Raw genomic sequence first — 25,352 nt, 5'->3', positions numbered from 1 at the left:
ATGCTTATCAATTTATATCGAAAGAAGTGGGTGAAATACGAAAAATATTTTCGACCGTCAGGCAAGTGCTATACATTTACCGAAAATCGTTTTTTTCACGAGTGTCATCCCTTTCGTCGCGTCTGGAAATAATAACGCGAAAACGTTACGCATGATATCGTAATCAAATGAACTTTATTACAATGCTTGTCGACCTACTTGGCCTCACGCAGAGGGATTTTTATAAATTCCGAACGGAACAATAATATTTATTCACTATGCATTTCAAGTGTACAATCGTCGTTTATTCTAAAGATATTTATTTTTATTTTTTTATACTATATTAATTTACATGTAACTCAATTGGTTATCATTAAATTCAACATTTTAAGCAAAATAAAATATTTAGGACTAAACATTTTTTTTAAAAAATGTACATCCAGCCTCAAGGGGGGGAGTACTTGGATATTTGTACCCGGGGTCCGATCTTCCTCGAGGGCCCGGACAAAAAACTATTTATTCGAATATTCAATAGAAGTTTTTTCTAAATAGTACAACGTGCAAATAAAAATCTATATGTTATATCAATACGTTAACACGTTTAGGAAATATATACCTATTAATTCCTTTAATGTTTATATTTTCAAACTTGTGGGTTGTGAGTTGATTTTTTCCATTGAAATTGTGTTAAGGCTCGATGCGCACTTCCGTTTTTTTTTTCGTAGCGATGCCGCAAGTATGATAAAAAAAACAAATAATCAAAGTTAAGTATTAAATGCCTAGAAAAAAATATATCTTCACCGTATTTGTGGCAATGTTACCGGGAGAAATGGGTCGACCACCCTACCCGGCCTATATTATATACAAGAAAGACTTGATAATATATCTATATGTTTATGATTGATAACCGTGGCAACAAAGCGAGAAAAAAATCAATGATTTTAATATTTTTTGGCAATACTAAATTTCACCTATTCTGTGATATGGTCATGATAATATGGCGGGGATGGTATGCACCTCCAACCATACCACATAGTACTGGAGTGATACAGCAAGCACGATGAGCCTTTTATTATTTCTATAACCTAGCTCATAATACATTGATAATGTTATATTGTTTATGTTTTACTTATTCCTTAAAAATTATATACATTTATAAAAAACCAAAAAGGACTTTAATTTGGTAATATTACATGAAATACATTTTTAAATTTAGCAAACTATTTTTTTATGACTTAAATTTTGATGGGAAAAATATTTCACTCTTCCCCCCTTGGAATTTGCCAAGGTCTGCCACTGATCGTATTCTGCGAAGAGAGCGAAGTTTGATGTGAAATATTACAACCTTCCGTAAACCTCTCCCCACTCCCGAACTTCCGATTACGATGGTTGTGTAATGTATTTGGAAGTTCATAAATAAATAACAAATTGGCGAACACACGCGTTGCGTTTCGGTTATTTTGTATCAGTATTGATAGTTTCATTTTAATATATTGTATTGTTGTTACCGTTTGACGTATCACAACAAATAAGGAACTAAGAAACGGAGAGAGAGAGAGAGAGAGAGAAAAAATAGAAAAATCACTGAGAAATCGATCGATTTTTGAAGATTCTATACGAAAAAATTGAAGAAACAAGACATAGAAATTGAAAAACAAAAGTATATAATACATTACCTGCATAATAGAAGATTTTTCACAAAAAAGGCGCGAAAAGTGTGGTTATGAACTTTTGATAGGTAAAAAGTTTAAAATTTGTTTCCCGTTTTTTTCTTTCTTATAAAAATCAAATATACTTAATAATGAATATTGTGATATAATGTAATGCCGAAAAGAGGATGGTTTATATATTTTCTATTACCTATTTCAGGTATTTTGTGTTTATTTTTCCTAAATAAAAATACAAAGTTTCCGATTGTTATTTTTTATTAATGAAAATGTTAAGAGCAAGGTGCCCTAGAAAAATCTTGTACGGGGCTCGGCATGTTACTCAACTATCCTGTTGAATTAATATCTCCATATATGTTGTAATACCAGCTTTAATCTAATTTTTTTCATAAGTACAACAACACCCTTATTTGTTTAATATTTTTTTCTGATTTATGTTTTCCTGTTACTGTATTATTCCGTAAAAGATGTAATTTCCATACGCCTGTAAATATGCGTTATCTCAGCACACCAGTAATTAATTATTATTTAATTATGAAAATAATTGCAAAAAAATGGTAAATAAACCCGACTTGTGGAAGATTGAGATCGCCTCGTCGGTATTTGTTCACCAATCAGTTGAAAGAGATGAAAGTCGACAAAAACGAGCTGCGGGAAGCGTTCAACGTTAAAAAAACCTTTAATATACCACTTGCCGGTGTATAACCGAAAAAAGTATACAGTCCCTATAAATCCCGTTTCGATTCACGCATTTTCTTTCCTATTATTATTTCAAAATGTATACATAGGTTCTTTTTATTTTATAGGATTTTTTTACTTTCAGTGTTTGTATTTGTTATATTCATTATGTTATCCGCTGTTTTAACAATCAATGACACGATTTAATTGTTCTTTAATGTTCGCCGACAACATATATTTAAACTTATGTTTCTATGTATGCATAATATATGGGTGATAAACCAAATTAGAGGAGAAGAATTTAATTAATTTTTACGGAAAAAAAAACATTAAAATCAGTTACCTCTAGTACATTGATCAGATTAGTTCATAGTAACAATTATTCAAGTATTGAAACATAGCAATATTTTTAGTGCATTAATTACGGTCGGATAATGTATATTTGTTTGTAATATTAAATACCGATCACACTCGCACGATACGACACGAAAATGATGTCCAATTTATTATATGGCTGACAAGAAATGACAGCAACGCACTCGATTGATTTCAATTTTAATTTCCAACGGTCGGAAATTATTTATTCTCAACTTGCTTAAAAATTTTAAACTTGGAGATTTAGCCATGATGGTATTATTGATCGATAATATATGTATACATAATATATTTTATTTTATGGTTTATTATAATGCAAAGACTGTATCTATGTATTATGTCTAAGGTAGTTAGGCTTGTTGTAATAAATGCAAAAATGGTCGTTTAAAAATGTAATTTATAAATTAATTTAAGCACATGAGTGCTTAATAATATATAAATTGTAAATAAATTGATTCTAACAGGCACTTCTTTGCTCGAATGTTTTGTCGTGTTGAGTCTTGCGAATATGAATCGGGCTTAAAACCGGGAAAATAGAATACGGCACACAGTGGGAGGGAAACATATTTTTACCGTGACAAAAATAAATTTGATAATATCTTAATGTGATAAACATTTTTTTCCTTAAATATTCTTTAATTGACAAATTATAGAGACAAATATTTCTATTAAAAACATATTAAATCATAATTATTAACTACAATATTATATAAATAATTAAAGTTGGTTTTTTAACAACTTTGGAGAAAACATTTTTACAACTATAAAAGAAAATCAAGATTGAAAAAAATAATTTATATACTAATATATCAAGTTTAAGTAATTATTAAAAAGAGTTAAGATTTAAGGTTGATATCCAAAAGCATAAATCGTAAATGATATGTTATATTTTAAAATAAAACTATAGTGAGGTATTAATTATTTAATTTTCATTTTTACAATAAAACTATTCTGAATCAGACTCACTATTTTCTGTAGATATTTGAGAATCTTCTTCTGTTTCTTCATAATTTATAATTAATATATTTTTTACTTCTGTAGTTAATTCTGTAGTAGGTGATTTTAGAATTTTTCTCTCAGAAAAAATCACTGGATCTGAACTTATTAATAATGCATGCATTAATTCGGTATTTGTACTTATTCTTGACATTTTGCAAGTATTATTTTCCCTAAAATTTGAATAATCTTTATTACGTGATTCTTCCTTACGCTTCTTCGATAGCTGCCCTATTGGAAGAAGTGCATATTGTATGACTATGGACCCATGCATCAAAATGTGCATACTAGGAGGCATGCGATACCAATTGTATAATTATAATGTATAATTGAGCTGTTTCTATACAATACTGATCAAATATTTCTAGATTGATTTCATATCTACTTGACATTGCAATTAATATATTTCCTAGTTTCGTAATTAAATTTAAATTTACCCTCGTTATTTTTGTCGATTTGTCTGCATTTTTAAAAAATCTTCTTGTCACATTCCCTGTATTAGAAGTACCTTGACCTTGCACTATTTGATCAATTTTTAATCCCATTTCATTCCAAAATGAATGTTGAATATTTTTTTTTACTGTATTAATTTGTCTTTTTGTTCATTTATCATACAAGAAGTTGACTGGTGAATATTTAATTTGTACGATATATTGTATTAAGTGAGTATTTTGAGTAAATCATTGGTGGTATTCAGTTTGACCCGAATTACCATGACACCCCCATTTAAAAATAAACTCAGCCCTTAACATATTTTTCGAAAAAATGTAAATTTTCAGTTAAATCAAAAGTTTGAAAAATGCTTCTAACCATGTAATCCAATAAATTTTGGAGAGGAATAAATGCACCATATTCATATATTTTTAAATCTTCGGGATAATATAGTTTCTTTGCTTCTCGTATGCGGTCATATGAAGGACACACATTGACTTTATGTTCTTTTAAACCTAATCGAGTTTGATGATAAACGTTTTTTGCGACAATTTACCATTTGAGCTAGAGCTTCATCTACAGTATATGGTGTTATATTTTTTCCCCTTCAAAGTTTCACGAAAAGATTTCCTAATAATTACAGGACGATTGGGAGAATATTCTGTTGATTGTTTCAATAAATCAGCTGCTACATGTTTACCTTCTTTAAAAAGTGATACTCTTGTCGCCCGTAATAATCTTTTTGGCAATTTTGTATCCACTAACGATTTTACTTTTCGTATTTTAGATCATTCAGATACATCATAAAATAATTTTGATGGACGATCACGTTAATCAACTGTTTTATTTTCATATTGTGGAAAAATAAATTCAGTACCTAACCACCCCTCGTTTTTAAAAATAAATGTAGTTGCAGTACGATTTACGGCTGACCAATTGCGATTTAACGTAGTTACAAATCCTGAAATTTTACATTTCAATTCATTTTCATATTTCTCATCAATAGAATGATTTATTTTTTTGCAATATTATTATATAAAAATAAACGAGTATCCACAAAGCATGGATTTAATTGTCGTTGGAAATTTCTGAGAGCATCAAATAAATCACGGTATGTAATATTATCTAAAAAAAAAAAAAATCATAGAAATTAAATGGGCAACTTTGGGCAGACCATATTTTAGACTTAAATAATATGTTTACCAAAATATTTTAATAAAAATCGAGGCTCTATTATGTGCTTTTTTTTTTAGATCACTATAATTTTATATTATCAGGGCCGTATTTATGTCTAGGCTCGTGAGGCCCAGGCCTAGGGCGGCAAATTCTATGAGAAATAAAAAAAAAAATCTTATAAATATTTAATGCATTTATGCAACTCCGTAAATTAATATTATATAATATTTAATAGTAATATAAATAATATTTAATATTATAGTATAGATATCTGTATATAAAATATACGGTCGCATGACACTGAAAATGTCAATAACACGAAATCAATTTTCTCGTAATGTGAGCTATAAAGATAAGATACCTACCTATGTACATAAGTTATTCCTAAAAGTAATTACTATACTAATATAATATATATAGAAGTTGACTAGAGATATTGTGTATCTACATCACATACGACGAATTAGAATTGATAATTATTTGTTTTGTTTATAATGACTATTGACCTAATTTCTTTAAAATTAAATAAATTTATTAGAAATTATTACAAGATTTTTTTTTTCTTGGGGTAGGGGCGGCATATTTAAAAGGGCCCAGAGCGGCACTTGTTCTAAACCCAGCCCTGTATATTACGATATATTTTTATTATTTTGTTATTAAAGTTTTAACAATTTACTGTTGATTGGAGAGTAAATTAAACTATTAATAATTATTACATACCTCGTTTAGAAGTTTCCATAGTACAAAGTAAATTATCAAAAAAAACTAAATAATATATCTTTCTATAATACTTATAACAAATATTTATTGTGGACGTGCGTACTGTCAAGAAAGTCGCTGTGAAATGAAAATATCGTGCTAATTGAACTTCTAATGCTATTGATAAAACATAATAAAGATAAAATAAGCATTCAATACAAGATTGACAACTTATAATGAAGAATTTTGTACTGCATTTTTATCAAAATTTTGATACTTCAAATTTTATTTTTGTCGCGGTAAAAGTATGATTCCTCCCACTGTGCGGCATTATATAGTTTAAATGTTTGTAGTCCGAGTGTAATGTTATAAAATGTAAACGGATATAGATGTTATGTGATAAATTCGTCTGGTCACGTGATATTTTATTCTATTTTTTCCAAATCTCTGTCAGAAAAAATATTTATTCAGCTTGTATACGGGTTATGCAGATAAACAGCTTAGTACAATTATTTTAGAGTTACGAGGTTTCAGTATCCTTAATTTATTTAAAAAGGGATTAATCAGATTTTTTAAACTCCTTTATCCCTGCAGCGACCAACCAACACTTTCGTATAGCTGGTTGAGGCTTACCGATTTGCAATGCGTTTGAATTTAAAACGATAAAAGCGGTAACGTTTGCGTATTTAGCACTGGTTGTAGTGTTATTTATTATATAGAGATTCGACTAGGATGGCAGAGCGAGTTAATCCAGTTAATCAATCGACGCGCTCATGGAAAATGAACGCCAATGATTGAGTAAATCAAATTAAAAATAGCTTAAAAATAAAATAAAAAAGACTTACTCGGTATAATTGAATATAAAGCTGTTGTTTATGAAAACACGTCGAAACGTGTGGTTAAAAAATATTTATAACACTTAGTACGATAAAACCGAAACATAATTCGGAGTTTCGTTACAAAATGCATTTAATGAGTTAAAAATATTGTGTTCAACACAAAACTGTACGATTTCTATTAGCGTTCGGTTGAAATGTTTGCTCACGATCAGAGGCGAAATGAGGCCATGAAGGCCCGGATGCGTATAAATTCTACAAACCAGCAGACAAGCGACTCCTGGTAAGATAAAAAATATAGTTCGAGGGCCAAACATAAAATTTCTGGAAAGCCTGGGTGGGTATGATACCCTTCCCGCCCTGCCTGTTCGTTTATCCCTGCTTAAGATTTCAGCATCATAATGCAACGCACGTCGATTTGCATCATTACGTAGTCCATACCGTTACGGATTTATTATAATATATTTTATTTTTTTCGTTGCGACCAGCGCTGTTACTACAGTACAGGTCGAAAATGTCATGCCGTTTTTACGAGATCGACACACGTCATTATACACGCCGCGTAAGATATCGATAATTTTTTTATTCGAGAAACAGAATTCCGTCTCCGGTCGTCGTATATTTCAATTAATTATTATCAGGGACTGAGACCGTACCGAAAATAACCGTTACCTGTATTTTATATTTTTAATATACCCTAACCAATACCGAAACCTATAAACAATACCAAAAGAATACCGATTTTTTTAAAGGTTTTTTACTGTTTTCAAATTCCTATTGAAATCGAAAGAAATTACTCTTAAAACTAAATATACATTATTTAGAAACAATAGTTACATATAATAATTTATATTATATAGTATTTACCCAATGTTATATTCGGCCGTCAACCAATGAATATTATAATATATTATATATTATATAATATTATTGTCTAAGTAATATTAATATATATTATGTATATGTTACACGATAATGTCGATAATGGATCATTTATACGGACACATAAGTTATTTGTACAATTACAAAAATGACACTGGGTTTTTGAAGTGTTTATTTTTATTACATATCTACACGTCAAACACAGTACAAACGCATATCGTTTTATCGTATATCGAGGCTCAATGGTGAATTTGCTATATTTGCTATTCAGTCGCCGACGCATGAACACGCAGTCTACCTTTATAAGTTTAAAAGTATCAAATTAAAATTATGGGCCGTCATACCGTGCCATGCATTTATAAATATTTTTTTATGATAAGAAATCCAACGAGTCAGTTTGTAAAAGTTGCAATAGAAAAATAAAAGTAAGTAGTTACACATTTTTGTTTCATTTAATTTTAATTTAAGTTCAAAATCATTGACAAAAGAATTAAAATAATATGGTAATAAAATGGTAGGTAACTATGTAATATTCAAGTAAATAGACAAGACGACGTCATTTTTATTGTTTATATCTATACCATCAACTACAATATTGCAGTCTTGAGTAATTTATTCAGGTCCTACTCGCTATTATGTTAAAAATACCCAATGTGAATACTATGTGATTATCTACAAAATAAAGAATAGTACCTATGATTTTACCAGTAATTGCTCTTCGCCTGTACGTGTAGCTTTGTAGCAGATTACTTATGAAAAGTTTAAATAATATTTATTTTGATTAATTTAGTTTGTATATTGTATTCCTTAAATATTTATATTTTTAAAATCTAATTGATATAGCTAGGTAATCAGATATTATATAAATATTTATAATTATGTATCTATAGTTTTAAAAGGGAAAGCATGGAACAAATTTGAAAAGGCACCTGAGTTCTCACCATGATATACATGAGGAGATGCTGGTCAAAGATAAAGAAATAAAAAGATCTACCCAGACTAATACATCTGTTTTCAAAGCATATGAGAAACTCTTTTATTTTTCTATACTTTAATTAGTGCCTGCAAATACTAAACAATAGTATACAATATATATTCTTGTATTAAAATTTCTAGTTTGAAAAAATAATGTACAAAAATAAAGGTTAGAAACCGGTTGGAACCGAAACCTAAATTTTAAAATTCTTAAAATCCCGAAATGTAACCTAAACACCTAAAAAAATATTTTAAAAACCCGAATCCTTACCTAAACGGTTAAGACCATTTAGGTTTCAGTCCCTGATTATTATATACCATGAAAATATTAATTATATAAATAATAACATATATATGTTGAAATAGTATCAAATGTTTATTTAGCTTAAAATTGAGAATTTTTTTAAATTTGCTCCCCCTGTAAAGCTTTATATGGGCGCTCATGACTAAACTGCACATCAGGTTATAACAGTCCTACCCGCGTCTTACTACTAGTCCGGATCATTGCTGCATTTATGCGTCGAAAATGTCCAATCAATTTTTGTTTTCGTCCACCGAGGACGAAATGTTGAATTGAATTGAATCGGTTGAACGGAACAGGGAGGTTAATGGCGGTGCTAAAGTTTATTTACGACGCGTTCTGGAAAACGACAAGAGTTTACGGTTCCGACCGGAGTTGGTCCAGCGCGACGGTTTGACGGTTGTGCGCCTCCGTACGGCGGTCGAAGTCGCGTTTCGGTACCGATTCCCGTGAAGGCAATAATCGTAAAACAACAACGGCCTTACGGTTAACAAATAATTACGAGCACGCGACGTCGATTTCATCGCGGAAATATCTGTATGTCACGTGAAATGCGTTGGCCATTATTAGCTATATTCGGATGCGATGCGAAACGTTTCGAGCGAACGTTTACTGCTGAAGAACAAACGGAATTCGATTGAAAATTTACAAACTTCTGCGGGGGGGTCACAGTTATTATTATCGTATATACAACGTGTTATCAAGTATACTGGTTTATAGTTTCTATGGAAACGAATTGAAAATAAAAACGTTTACAATAATATATAAATTTACTGTAATACTGAATAATATAATAATAATAAAATTCTTTTAGAATGTTTTTTTTCTTCATCGGTTTTTGACATGATTTGAAAATTACGATAAGGAATATAATGAGCTTACAAATGTTTTAACAATTAAGTGTAATTTATTAGTCGTTAAAATAATCCTTAAAATAATATTTAATGAGAATGCGTATGATTATCGCTGAATTAACTACACGCGTTGATTTTAACAAAAACCTTAAAATGGCCTTCCAAAAAATATTCTTAAGTTGTCTAATCTACGTGAAAAGTTCATACTGTTTTTAATTTTAAAATTTTAAAGGACTTAATCTTCTTTGTTATTTAAAGAAACCGTTCAAAGTTTAACATACATTTATACAAAACTTCTAGGAAATCTGGATAACTTTTTTGGATCAATTTTTGTATATCATCAATTATATTGTAATCTTTAACGTAAAACTAATTCTTTAAAGTGTCACCATTTGTGAGGTAACAATAACAACAGTAAATATTTTCCTTTTTTGACATCGTAACATAGTTCCCAACTATAAATGGCATGAATATTGTTTGGGTAAATATTTGAGTAATGGTACATAGTTCAATATTGTATTGTACTTTCTCGTCAGTCAATAGTATGTGCATTTGGTGCTGTTATAAGTTTTCACACCAAAGGACTAGGTTCAAAAAAATGTATGTCTGAACGTTATCGGTTACTATACTCAGCTGACGTGTCTATGTACAAGAGATAGTTGAAATAGTAGCGATAGTTGGTCAAATGCTGTTCAACCGTGGAAGACCAAACGTGTGGTAACCGACCACTTTTTTTGACACCTGCGATGACTGTGTTTCTCCGGATTAGGCATCAAATCATTAATGCATCACCCTTTGTTTATCTAATATTTGCTCGTGGCGATGAGATTAAAAACGGAACCGTTTTCGAAATGCTATTTAAGAGATAAATGTTCTCGAATACTCTCCCCATCCATTTTCTCGGAGCATAAATTAAATTTTAGTATGGTACTCTAACCGCCACCACGGGCACATGTATGTCTATCGAGCTCCGTTATCACCAATGTCGAAATCGGTTATGCACAGTACACAGTTTTTTACCTGGAAACTGACAACTCGTTTGCATACAATGAAAAACATAAAAACCAGCTAATCAAAATTTTGACCTGAAAAATGACAAATCGTTTATGTACAACTATTAAATCTCATTCCTAATATAGACTTAAGGTCCAAACGCACTGCGGTATTTTCGCCGTCGGGTCCGAACGGTTTTACCGTTCGCGGATTTTACGACCCGCACCGCACTGCGATTTTTTATCGCTAATACATTAGGTGTTATCACTCAATTTTCGCGCCTAAACTGGCTAAATATCAATTTCTAATTTCCATAAGAAAATTGAATATTGATAGTTGATAGTACAGTGGTTGGTTAACCAACTACTATGGTCTGTGATCTATTGTATTTACTATACTTCACTATATCTAATACTGTAAATTTAAATTTTTTATACCTACGTACCACGATTTGTACACAAACACCTAAATACATGTAAGTAAGTTATAAATTAAATTATTAGTTAATTTAATGCATAGTCCTACTTATTATATTACATTTAATTTATTTAGAATGGAGTTAGATGATTATGACAATTTATTTAAAGTGATTGCTGTCGCAGAAGCATTTGGTGAATTAGAAAAAAAATATAAAAATATGCAAAATTACAAAATTAACCGTTGACTATAGTCACAGTGGCTTCCTCCCCTCGAAACAATGTGTTTACTTTACGAACGGTACAACGGCAGCGCCGTCAAACCGCAGCATGTCGCGGCGACCGACGGCGGAGAACAGCGAAACCGTCGAGTGCGGTGCAGTCCGTCTAAATATAGTAGTTTGGTGTGAACGTAAAAACCGTTCGGGTAAAACCGTTCGGACCCGACGGTGAAAATACCGCAGTGCGTTCGGACCCTTATTGCAACATGCAGTGCCTTATAATAATACGATTTATCTTAAACATTTCGATAAGATACACGCAATCCCAAAAGTTTTTGATGAACTGGTGCGCAAATGTTTTGGCTACATTTTGAGTTATACTACTACTATATGTCTATTGTTTAGTTGAACGTGTGATGTTACCGAGGCACGAGTTGCTGGTACTTTAATAATTTTATTCATTGTAGTACTATGAATATTCAAACATCAAATGTTTTTGAAAGGAAAACGTTTTATAATTGAAAACTTTATGTATATTGAGTTCTGTGTTTTTAAAATCAGGTAATCTGTTGTTTAGATGCACTAATAAAACATGTACTCGTAAAATATAAAAACTTTTGCTATAGTTTATGCATTCAAACGAATCCTACGTTTGGGTCATTTATAGCAGTTATTAAAAATTTATGTGCGCTAATGAGTTGTACATTTGTACGCAAACGAGTGGCAAAAAAGTTTAAATGCACGCAAACAGGTTTCATCCGTCGAAGTATGCTACACACAGACTTCGCACTGTTACATAACATACTTAGGTTACGTCTCTTGACATGGTGCTGCCTCGATCATCACATATGGTTAAATCAAAGCGACATCTATCCTCGCCTTCCAGCTCTTCACAACAATAAGAAGGAAAAAAAATATCTAATATTTTATTTCATCAAATCGCTACACCGCACTGGCCTAGACACATAGCAAAACTGAAACCAAAATATTCATTCCTGAAACAACATAATTAGATATAAACAATTACTTCGAACTAAAGTCACACCAAAGCACATTCGCATACCAACGATTTATGGAAAAACTGTCACCAATTTCTCAATATTCAATAAGAAAATAATATCACTCACATTTATTTACAATCGTTCGTGTAAATCCACATCATCATTCCTAATGCTCCAACTCAAAAACCGCATAACCTATAAATAAAGTAATTGATTACGATATCTATCCAGAATTTCATTACTTTCGGTCGCGCTTTAAACGCCAATATAAGGTAGTAATTAGAAATTTCCATCATTCTAAAATATTATTTGATATTTCAGACGCTCGGATCGAACTCTTAAGACACTCGCTCACGCACGCGGTTACTATCAAAAAGATATATCTCGCGTGATTCCACGTAGAACTCGCTCTTAACGAAAATAACCAAGAAATGTTTAAGATTAATACAGATCACCACTCTGATGCGATTATCGAAAAACTAGACACAAAACGAAATGGTCCTCCCTAATGACATACATGTCAAACATATGGCTATACGCGTAACTACCGCATTTAACAATCTAGGTATGTGAAATGTTGCAAAAATCATTTAACTGAAATGTGAAAGATCGTAGCCTCCTGTACAGATATGCACTAAGCTCTGGTGCACATAGAGCAACGTACAACGACTATATAACACATACAAACTGACAAAATCGATGACTAAACCAATAAAAGTAAAACTTAAAACTCAACACGTCCTTAAAAGTCGTCATGTATCTAATAAAACCTTATCCGGTCCATCAAAAACTAAAATAAAATCTGCTATATCAACATTCAATACTTCCAATTCAATGTCATGAATATTGAACAAATTGAAAACCTTATTTAACTCTTTAATTTCTATATTAGTTCCCTTTTAAAAAAATTCACTACTAACTTCTCATGATTGTCGGTAATTTCAATATCAAATATCTTATATATAAACCTCATTAAAGTTATTATTATATATATTTAACAATAGCTATATTTTATATTAAATAACTGAAATATTTGATTATTCTGTGAACTTTATTTTTATTTAACTAATTACATAAATATATTATGCTATAATATATTAAATGTTAAAAACAAGAAAACTAGTAAGATTATTGATTTGCTTAAACATTTTAAATTAAAAAAATATTAAAAAAAATTGTAGTGCAAAATCCAAATTTCCCCAGACACATCAGATCGAAAATATTAAAATTCCCTCCAAAAAATATTTTCAATGAATCTGCGTGTATAAAAAAATACATTCTGAAAAATGAGATGAAATAAAATAAAACAGATTGTTTTGTAGAAATACGTCGCTGTTATTATAATACTTGACTATAAATTATTACTTATTTATTAATTATTACTTTCCGGCGTAGGGAAAGTGGTGTGCCCATCGCCCAGTGTATCATAATAAGTACACTGCAACAGCCCTACTCTTACCTTAAGTGGTTGGGGTAGCCTGGTCCTCCAGGTTGGGGGTTTAGTGCAGGGTTAACAACTCTGCCTAATAAAACAATTTTCGTTCAGGACTCTAACACCAAGCCTCGGGATGGATTATTTGAAAAAAAGACTGGAAACTGAAAATCGGATTTATTTTGTGGTACTTGGAATTTACGAACTTTATTTAATATTTTAACAAGGAGCAGCATTGAATTTAGTAAAAGTAGCAGAGAAGTATAAAATCATATGTATTGCCCTGCAAGAAGTGAGATGGGAAGATGTAGGATCTAGTAAAATATCTCAAACAACTATAATTAACGGAAATAGTGAAAAAGGACATAGATTAGGGACTGGTTTCGTGATACATAAATCAATAATCCACATGGTGAAGGATTTTAGGGATATTAGCCCTAGAATATCCACGCTACACTAATGATCAGAGATTTTTGAATAGTTCTAATTAATGCTCATGCACCAACTGAAGAAAAATACGATGAATAGAAGGAAGAGTTCTACTCTACATTAGAAGACACAATGGATACAGCAGTTGGGGATGTTAAAATAGTTGTAGGTGATTTGAACGCTAAAATCGGCAAAGAAGTACTGTAAAGAGCGATAATTGGGACACATAGCCTACATGAGGCTTCGAATAACAACGGTATGAAACTGATACATTTTGCAGTAGGAAAAGTAGGACTATGTATAAAAAGCACTATGTTCCCATGCAAGGAGATTCATAAGTACACATGGGTATCACCTGATGGAAAATATAAGAATCAGATAGACCAGATTCTGGTAAATGAGAAATTTAAAAATGGAATTACTAATGTTCGAACATTACGTGGGGCAGACTCTGATTCTGATCATCTTCTAGTGGGTGTTTGGATACGTATAAAGCTAAAAAAGCACAATAAATGTAATGCAACATCCATGAGAAAATATTACGTGGAGAAGTTGGAAGACAAGAAGATTCTCAAGGATTATAACAGCACAATCAAGAAGATTTTTGAAGAGAAGCAGATAAAACATTCCAGTGATGTGAATTTTTTTTTTTTTTTTTTATTTATTATAATTAAATGTTTCAGCATATTGCATGCTATTACAAGTTTGTAGATTACAGTTTAAAAGTTTAGATTACGGTTTATACAAATAGAATATGGAATGGGATTGTAGATAATTTTAATGAGGTTTGTTGATAAAAGATTTAATATTGGAAATAATGACTGCTATGGGAATATTGTTGTTAATTTGCTTAAAATTACAGTTATCAGAGAAATTAATGGATTAAATAATATTTTGAGTTCGTTCAAGATGTTTGACGTTGAATTTGAATTTGTAGTACTGGATATTGGTTGAGCGGCTGTTACATTGGCATATGATGGACCGGACGGGGGAGCATGCGATGCATGACGACGTGAGGTGACTTGTCGTTTAGGAATTTCTGTCTTTTTTGGTTTGTTTGTTGATTTTGTCAGTTTTTTGTAAATTATACAACCTTTGTATGAAGCTGTGTGTGCACCAGAGCATAGTGCACATTTAGCCGGAAGGCTACTATCTTTGGTGCACATATCTGTTAAGTGATTTTCACCGCATTTAACGCATCTAGGCTGCTGACTACAGTAGTTGCGCGTATGGCCGTAAGCTTGGCATGTGTAGCATTGAGGCGGGTTTTTTCGTTTGGTATATGGTTTTTCAATCAATACTGCGGAGTGAAGAAGTTTTGTAATCTTGAAGATTTCTTTATTGTTTTCTTTAAGAACCAGTTCTACATGGAATATTGGTAAAGGACGATGGTTCTTTTTGATATTAACCACGCGCGTGGCCGAGTGTCCAAGTTCAGCCAGGGCGTTTGTAATATCAGTTGTGATAGTGGAGTGATGCAGATTTCTGATTACTGCTTTGTATTGACGTTTGCAGTGCGGCCGAAAAGAGTGAAATTCGGCTTCGGTTTCTTTTAAGTAGTCAATTACTATGTTGTAGGTTATGCGATTGTTGGGGCAGATTATAATAAATGATGGTGTAGACTTAAATGAAATATCGTTAGTGCCTGTGAGTGATATTATTTTCTTACTGAATATTGAGAAGTTGGTGACGTTCTTAATGTAGATCGCCGGTATTCGGGTAGGCATAGGTGTGGTTTTAGTTTTATTTAGTTGCTCACAGATTACTATGTTATCGTTTGGTTTAAATACCTCATTTTCAATTTCGTCGTCAGAGACCTTGGCCAATGCCGCGTATCGATTTGGTGATGTATATTGTTTGATTTTCTTTTCTTCTTGTAGTGATGGGCTAGAAGGCGAGGATAAATGCCGTTTTGATTTTTGGGTTTGTGGTGGTTGAGGCGGCGCCATGTTTGGTGGACTCGGAGTAATTACGGAGACCGATAACGGAGCGGACGTACGCGCGAACGTGTGTTCATGTCGAACGTTATCGCCAGACTGTGTGATGTGAATGAAATATGGAAAAATGTCAAAGATTCTATAGAAATAGCAGCGATGGGAGTAATAGGAACAAAAAGAAATGTATCAAAAGTTTGGTTCAATAATATATGTGAGAAAGCAATACAGAGAAGAAAAGCTGCTCATGAAGAATGGTTAAAGAATACGGAGAATGAGACAAAGAGAATAAGGTTCATCACATGACAAAAGGAAGCAGATAAGATTCTAAGATGTGAGAAAAGAAAATTTGTATGTAACTTGCTAGAAAGGGCAGAACAAGATTTTAAAGCAAATAAAACACGTGAGATGTATAAGACTATTAAGAATTTAAATGGAGATTTCAAAAGAAGCGAACGTTTTATTAGAGATAGTAATGGATCCTTGGTTTCTAGATATAGCTAAAGAATGGGAGAAATACTTTGAAGAACTTCTGAACTGTGAAGAACCAGACGAATTGTTCATGTTTAACCTAGGAAATATAAACAACCAAGAATGCCTAAAGCCAACTCTACAATAAATAGACTTACAAATAAAGAATCTGAAAAATAATAAGTCTTCAGGCGAAGATAGGTTCCAGGTTGAATTGCTTAAAAAAGGAGGGGAAGATGTGACACAATGGATCTGGCAAGTGATAAAAAAAGTATGGGTAACGGAAGAATTTCCAGAAGAGTGGAAAACGTCCCTAATCTGCCCAATACACAAAAAAGGAAATAAACAAGACCGTAATAATTATAGGGGAATTGCTCTATTGAATGTGGCGTACAAACTGTTCTCAAACTGTATTCTAACAAGAATAAAAGAAAAAGCAGAACAGACAATTGGGGAATATCAGGGTGGTTTTAGACTGGGTAAGTCAACGACGGACCAAATATTTATTATTATTTATTATTATTATTATTATTAAAATTATTTATTATTATTATTATTATTATTATTATTATTATAATTATTTATTATTATTATTATTATTATTATTATATCAAAAAACATTAGAATTTGATAAGGAGATACATACGTTATTCGTTGACTTCAAAAAAGCATACGACAGTATTCATAGGGAAAGTCTCATAAATATTCTGAAAGAGTTCGATTTTCACCAGAAGCTGGTCAATCTAGTTTCAATCAGCATCATGGAAACCATAGTCAAAATAAAAGTCGGAAATATGAAGTCTGATCCAGTTACAGTAAAATCCGGCCGTAGACAGGATGATTCCAACTCACTTATTCTCTTTAATCTGGTTTTGGAAAAAATAATAATAGAGATGAAAATTGAACCCCACGAAAGAATAAAACACCGGAATTCGACTATTCCATTATTGGCATATGCCAATGATATAGTACTGATGGATGAATCTCAAGATGAAATTATACGGCTCTGTGAAAGACTTAATGACGCAGCACAGAAAGTAGGACTACAAATTAATGAACAAAAAACTGAATATATGATTATAGGTAGATAAAATTGTCCATCCATCACGTTTTGGAGGTAGATCATTTTAATTTTAAGAGAGTCAATTCTTTCAAATATTTTGGCTCAATTCTGAGTGAAAACAATGATATCACCAAGGAAGTAGCCCCGAAAATCCAAGCGGAAAACAGGACTTATTATGGTTTATAGAGACTATTAAGTTCTAGATCATTATCAAGAGAGATAAAGTGACGTTTGTATACTAGTCTAATATGACCAGTGATATTGTACGTATCGGAAACCTGGGCACTAAAGAAATCAGATGGGAATAAGTTCTTGATACTAGAAAGGAAAATATTACGGAAGATCTTCGGTCCAATAAAATATGACATCACAGGAGAGTGGAGAAGAAGGAAAAATATAGAGCTACAATACATTTTTAATAAAAATAACATAGCAGAGACGATTAAGAAAAGAAGGTTGCGTTGGGCAGGACATGCAATGCAAAGCCAGAACTCTACTAAAAATGGTGTTGGAATAGAATCCAGTAGGAAAAATGCCCTTGGGAAGACCATAATTGAGATGGGAAGATATAATTAAGAAGGATATAGAAGACTTAGGAGGCGGAGTAAACTGGAAGGATTTGGCGATGAATAGAGATGGCTGGAGAATTGGTTGTGAGACGGGATGGTCCTAGCGGCCGATTAACCCAAGAAGAAGAAGAAGAATAAATTATTATATTTCGAAGTTCAGCGTGGAAACTTTCGTACGCTAATGAAAATCAATGCGAAAAACTTTGCTGAAACTTTACTAAAATATACAATAAAAATATATTTATTATTCTAGTACACGCGTGGGGGTGGTTTCAATAAGAATTCCAAAACCCGCTGTACAGGATGCCGGTGACGAACGTAATATATTAGCACGTCGGCAGCGTTGTATAGTGTTAACATCGTTATTGACAATATTGAATATCGCATGTGGGGTTCGTTTTTTATGTCCACTGGGTGCATTGTCAAAGGTTAGATCAAGACATCGTCGGACTTGTCGCGGACGAATTCGAATGGGGTGGGAAAATATGGCGTTGAGATGTCATGTGGTAATCGCAGATAACCTAATTGCTGCACCGAAAGTGGTTCGGATCAATGACGTCTGAATTTTTGTTGTCTAAGTGTTGGGAAAATCGTATTGTACAACGTGTCGGACGTAAAAAAATATCCGCAGGGCATGTAAATCAGAGAGTTGTTTAATGTTTTTCAACGAGGAGTAAAAAGTAACAACGAGCAAGGAAAGTTCACTCGGTGAGCGTGACGAATTCTCAATTTCTAAACGTATTTCAAACAATAAACTGTAATTCCGTGTACGATATTTAAAAAGCATGTGGTATCTTATTTACGCTTAAATGTATAGAAACCTAAATTAATTAAATAGCACATATTATCGATATTGTAATAGTAATACAGTACCTATTTATAATAATTCTGGTTATTTCGTATTATAAACTCATATTTTGATATTTTTCAATACCGATTTATACATGAATACAATTGAATGTTTTAATACTTACCAGCAATCGTAATTTTATTATGTTACAGGTAACTAGCGGATGGACGGACACGAACACAACAAGGATATAAAATGTTTTAAAACTAAAACGTAACGCAACAAACGATAATAATTGAAAACATACATCTCTGTAAAGAACGGCCCATGTTCGCAGGCGTTGATTATTATACAGTCGCTACAGTAAATAAAACTTAAATTCGTATTACAACAAACAGACAGGTTTTTATTGTGGTAAATTTTACTCCTGATAATATTCCATCTCAAACAAGTATTAATTCGCATCAACTCTCAACGTATATAAGTTGTAAATAATTTCAAAATAAATGATAGCTTAACATAAAATGTTAAATTTTAACAACCCGTGTACGGCCAAATTGTTTGCAAAAAAACCGTCGACGTTCTTTGTTTAGTTGAAGATTATTATTTTTATAATTATTATTATTGCGTATGTACATATATGACGTATTTTCTAAAATTTGATTCCGTCACAAATCATTCACAATTTTTAGACAATTTTCGTGTACAATTATTTAACATTTGTGTGGAAAAAGAAAGAAAACAGTTTTAATATTATATTAAGTTAGAAAAAAATTAAAGAAAATCAATTCAGTACAATACGCCTTGTTTTATTCACATTCCGGAGGTAAGAACAAGTCCGATATTCTTACGAACTGCTTTATAAACTGATGTATTTATCATAGTAACGTGACGATGAGCAAATTACATTCAATTATAATAAACATTACTATTTGTTATTATAGCAATTATATTACACGACGATTAAACGTGGAAAGTCAGCTGAAAGAAACAAAACATTTTCATATTGTATATGCATTTAAATAGACCTTTTAAAACCGTCCAAAAACTTAGTAAATTATATGACTGAAATGGGTTATGGGTTGAATACCGTTTTCATAATATTATTACAAAGTTTACTGAAATACGTGGTTCAACCATCAGCAATGACGAGAGTGCGGGAGAGCCGCGATGGCGAGGAAGCGGAAAACTTATTTACGCCGTCGTGTAAAGTTTGCGCGTATGTCGTAAAATCGTTATAATGTTGAGGAAAGATCAAGAAGTGCACCGATTTTCGTATGAAATGTATATTTTGAATGCTCTTTTGTGTGCCCTAATGCAATATAGTTTTGTACGAGATATTTGATAATATGAATTATGATTTTGCGTTTTTGTTCAGTTTAGCGCCAAACAGGCAAGACCTACAACTAAACGGCAATGTTACCATGAACGTTTTAAGCTTGCTAAATTGAATAAGTAATATATATACAATGCTATCAACTTGGTTACCAACAGCATCGATGCGTATAATATGATTAAAAGCATTTGATATAGCGGATGTTAACCAAAGATTACGTTTAAAATCGAAATAGACATTTCCACGTTGATAATATTCTAAACCGGATATGGGTAACTCAAAGTTACTAGAGGGCCAATTTTTAGAAAATTAAAATCTAGTGGGCCAGAGCATAGAAAAAAAAAAAATTATATACACGGAAATAATAAATTCAACACACACGACAGCACGATACGAATGATACGAAGAAATTGATTAAATTAAATAGTTCGGTACGAATAGCTATGGTTGAAAGCTATACTTATACATGCATATGACATTTAGACATATAACGATATTTAATATTAAATAACAATTATCATTTCGATAAGTCAGACTATAGATGATAAACTTTAAAATTGTATGATGTAATTTTAGAATATACTCGTTTAGTACAGGCCTGATAAAAAAAGCTCGTGGTCTGGATGCGACCCGTAGGCCGCCAGTTGCCCACCCCTACTCTGAACCATAACGAAATACTGTAATACTGTAATATTATGGACTGCGAATTCGTAATATAATATATTTATTATCAATGGCGTTTCAATGGCAATACGTATAATAAAGAATATAACGATTCTATATGATTAATTATTATTTCTAATTATTTATCCGCTGAATATTTAAAACGCGTGCTAACGTGCACGAAAAGACACCGAGTGCGAAAGATATATTCGAACCAACGGACACGGCTAGAGCGATAGGATATATTGAAAATCCGATTTTTACATCATGCTCGCGATCGCGCAGGGTTTGGCGGTCAAAAGCGAATTATCGTGTTCGCGGTTTCAGTCGGTCCAACGATGGTCCTGGGGTCGTCTTGTCGAAGTCGGTTTCGTTTACGAAAAAAGGTCGAAACCGAATTGCACACCCCTTTTTTTTTTGGTTGGGGTACAGACGAGTCGCGGCCCGAATAGTATTTGTCGTTCGACAACGAGGCGTCGTACATACACTATAGGCTTATGACATTTTATACATATACATTTTAATACTGGATGGAAAGACTGTCAACATTTTTACCGAGACTTTAAGTTCCCAAGCATGTAATGTTTATAATGCTACTCCTAAAGATTTAAATAATTTAGAAAAAATAAATAATAGATTCTGTAATAAAGACACCTTCAAATATGGTATTTCTATACGACATGCACATCTTAGATGCTATGAATATTTACTTGAATGGCATATAAATTATAATTACAGCACTGAAAAGCAAGAGAGAAATATGCAAAAAAAAAAAGAAATGGATCACGTTGTTGATCAGCCAAAACAAGGTGGAGGTAACAGTAATGATGGTAACACGATCCAAAATTTTTTTAAAATCCTTCACTTGTTTCTCATATAACTGGAATTGATAAAAAATTAATAGAAAGATTTTTAAATATACTTTGCGTTATTTCTTGTGGGCACTATACCAAAGAAGAAATGTTTGAAAATTATTGCTTTGAAACAGCACAAATGGCTATTTCACATTATGGTTGATATAAAATGAGTGCCACTATTCACAAACTATTAATTCATGGAGCAGACATTATAAAATCTTTACCGTTACCAGTAGGGTAACTGTCAGAAGACTTAATTGAATGTGCCCATAAAGGATACAAAATATTAAGACAATTTCACTCGAGAAAATCTTCTAGAATCAATACAAATACTAACATATTTAACTGGATGCTGATATCCTCGGACCCTGTTGTAACAAACACAACTTTAAATGATAATTATGAAAGTCTTTTTATAAGAATTACAAATCAGAAATTCAAAAAAAATTCGTTTTATATTTTTGGCATCGTAATATATTTAATTGACCTTATGTGCGCGGTATGGAATTCGTTACCATCCGTACGTCATAAACCATCTAGGGACTGCCGAGGCATCTCAAGCTTTTGGTTATACGTTTTTGTTTTCAAACAATACCAATTGTGCAGCCTAATTTTTAAACTATTCTCGGCATCTTATTTGTGTTTAACTTTTGCATTTTTCAATTCTTGACTTTTGGAAAATGTATAATATATAGATTTAAAAAATTTATTTCCAAACTTGTATACCGATTTTTTTTTGAATCTTTTATAACGTATCTTATAGGATGATTCCGTAAGTACTGGTGCACACAAATTTTGGCTACTATACACAAAAAAATTTAAATTAATACAAATTTAGAACACAAAATATTGATAATGCCACAAGGGCTACTACTTGAGATAACGTACAAACAATCTATGTATAGGAAAATACAATGTACAAATACATTTTTAAAAAATAGATTTTGTATTACAAGAATAAATATTTTGAAATAGTGTGTAGTTTAAAATTTTGATTAAGAGAGATGAGTGACTTAAAATTCACTGTATATTAAATATAAAATCAATGATATACATAAATACATCTTATTTACAAAAATTTTAAACCTTGTTTAATGAGTAAATAAGTTAAAAGTTAAAGAGATTTTAAATAGTTAACTTTACACACAAGTTACCGTTTTTAAATAGTATTTTTAGTCGCAATTTTTTTAAGTTATAAATTTGTTGTAAAAATAATATATGATATTAAAAAAAAAAGAAATAGATAATCATTTAAAACTGGAACTAATTAAAGTTGTGTTAATATTTCACTGTATTAAAGTTTGTAAGATGTCTGTTAAATTAAATTACCAAATGTATTGAATAAAAAAAAAAAAAAAAAACAATAGACTTAAAGTGTTTACAGTATAAGAAAATTTGATTAACTCACCTAGCCTAGACATAAGATATTTCGGTCGTGGGAGGAAACGCTTAAGTCCCAAAGCTTCTTCGAGTGTTCTACTACTGTTAATTTATTAAGAATAAATTTTCTATCGCATCGAATTGGCCATTGGTAGTATTAAAATCAGTTATGTGCTAATAATAAAGTTTAAAATTAACGCTGGTACACTAAAGAACAAAGCACCACCGGTGTTCAGTGTCGACAAATTGACTTTTAAAATTATTGTTATTGTTTCTTTCATAAAACTTATTTCAATCTGCAAGCCGTAGTAAACCTTGTTAAAACTGCAGTATACTACGATATTAATATACATTAAGTGGATATACATTAAACAATAAGTGAGCTGTTATATTAAAAATTAACATATTGAACACTGAAAGTGTTTTTTAAACAATGTAAATATTATTGCGGGTATCGGATGAAAATAAAAAAAAGTAGTTTAAGTTAAACGATACTAATATTTTCACCTGAACCAAAGCACTATTGCTTTGGAACACAAGGAGTCACAAAAAGCGATGCATAAGATAAGGATAGTATTGTAAAAAAAATAGTCTTGTAGTTTTCTGCATTAATATTAAATACAAATTACGGTAAATCAATTAACAGCAGATAGTAGTCCCTATTCGCACGTATATTAACATGCAGAAAAAAATTCGTTTATCAGACTCACAACACCGGTTAATGGGGTCATTTGATAGTTAAATAATTAAAATTAAAATGAATTTATATCAAAAATTAAATAGGTATACGTATTATATGACAGTAATGTTTTTAACGTTGTTCGAGCATCACGGAATAAAAAATGCTCAGTGAAAAAAAAGTTAATTATTTTTTTTTTTTTTTTTTGTCAACGGCATATACAAATATTTGTATTTTCTATTAAACCCATACATAATTTTATTATTCAACCCATAAAATATTGTATTACGTAAATACATCTACACGAATTTATTATGCATATACGAATGTATATATATGTATGTCTTTTCAAACCTAACAACTCAATCAATTTAAATTTTTTATAATGTGGACTATCTTTTCGCGAGTGTTTCGCCTAATTGACTCATTCTAACAATGGAATGGATGCCAAGATACGACCAATATGCAACAACTACAATAATTATGAAATCAAAAATTTCAGTGGACGTTTTGTTTCATTTTCTTATGCAGGCGTGAACTTCAATTGTAGACTTATATATATTTTCAATTTCAATAATAACTGTTTACTATCAATATATTTAAATTCCATTATTACGTTAACTTCATTATATCCAGAGTATATTAACTTTACGGACTTCCAATGTTAAATCATTATTACCACTGCACTCGTATATAATATATATTAATTATGAAGTTGTCAAAATTGAAAAAAATTAAAATATAATTAAAAACAGGAACTGACTTAATCAAGAACGAAAAAAGAGATACAAAAGTTCCTTTTTTACGTTAATTTTGTATTTTAAATACATTTTTAACAAAATACCGAATTGTGTATGCTCGTGGTTTATATTATTCGGTGTATAAATTTCTGAATATTTTCTTTTATCTTATTTTTTAACAACGTAATAATTCATTTATTCGACGTATCACACTGAGCCTAATCGAGCCTTATAAATTATTATTTTAAAACTATATAATATTAAGATTCAATGGGAATGAAGCGTAACAAGATTAATATCATGTAATTAAATTTAATTAATTACATAAACTGATTTGGATAGTGTGCAAAATCGTTTGTTTGGCTTTTTATTTGTTTCCGTCTAATAGTATACTACGTCAGTGCAATAAAATATCTGAACTGAAGTCTTATTTTTCATCGGTCCTAGTATACAAATTATAATTATACATCATTGGAACATGATATTACCATGATTATTGACACTAGATAACGTAGAAATAGCTATCTC

General features: G+C 31.2%; 1 protein-coding gene and 1 long non-coding RNA gene across 5 annotated transcripts in view; both read left to right on the top strand.

The window, feature by feature from the left end:
- Nucleotides 1-25,352, top strand: part of LOC112690376 (probable G-protein coupled receptor CG31760) — a 247,310-nt gene that overhangs the window by 138,392 nt on the left and 83,566 nt on the right. For 2 of the 4 annotated variants that reach the window (XM_025564409.1, XM_025564402.1), the window contains one exon: nt 19,382-19,532. The exons of the other annotated variants lie outside the window; for them this stretch is intronic. In XM_025564409.1, coding sequence (XP_025420194.1) covers nt 19,497-19,532 — 36 coding nt within the window. In that variant the 5' untranslated portion in view covers nt 19,382-19,496. The remainder of the gene's footprint in view (nt 1-19,381; nt 19,533-25,352) is intronic. 4 annotated transcript variants of the gene reach the window in all.
- On the top strand, nt 11,288-11,462 carry LOC112690403. Its single transcript, XR_003149214.1, has 2 exons — nt 11,288-11,318; nt 11,396-11,462. It is a non-coding gene; the product is annotated as an uncharacterized LOC112690403 (long non-coding RNA).

This window comes from Sipha flava, unplaced genomic scaffold (genome assembly GCF_003268045.1).
Source record: "Sipha flava isolate LNK unplaced genomic scaffold, YSA_version1 114_pilon_pilon, whole genome shotgun sequence".
Taxonomy (NCBI): domain Eukaryota; kingdom Metazoa; phylum Arthropoda; class Insecta; order Hemiptera; family Aphididae; genus Sipha; species Sipha flava.
The sequence above is the reverse complement of the archived record's forward strand: the minus strand, read 5'-3'. Positions and strand labels throughout refer to the sequence as shown.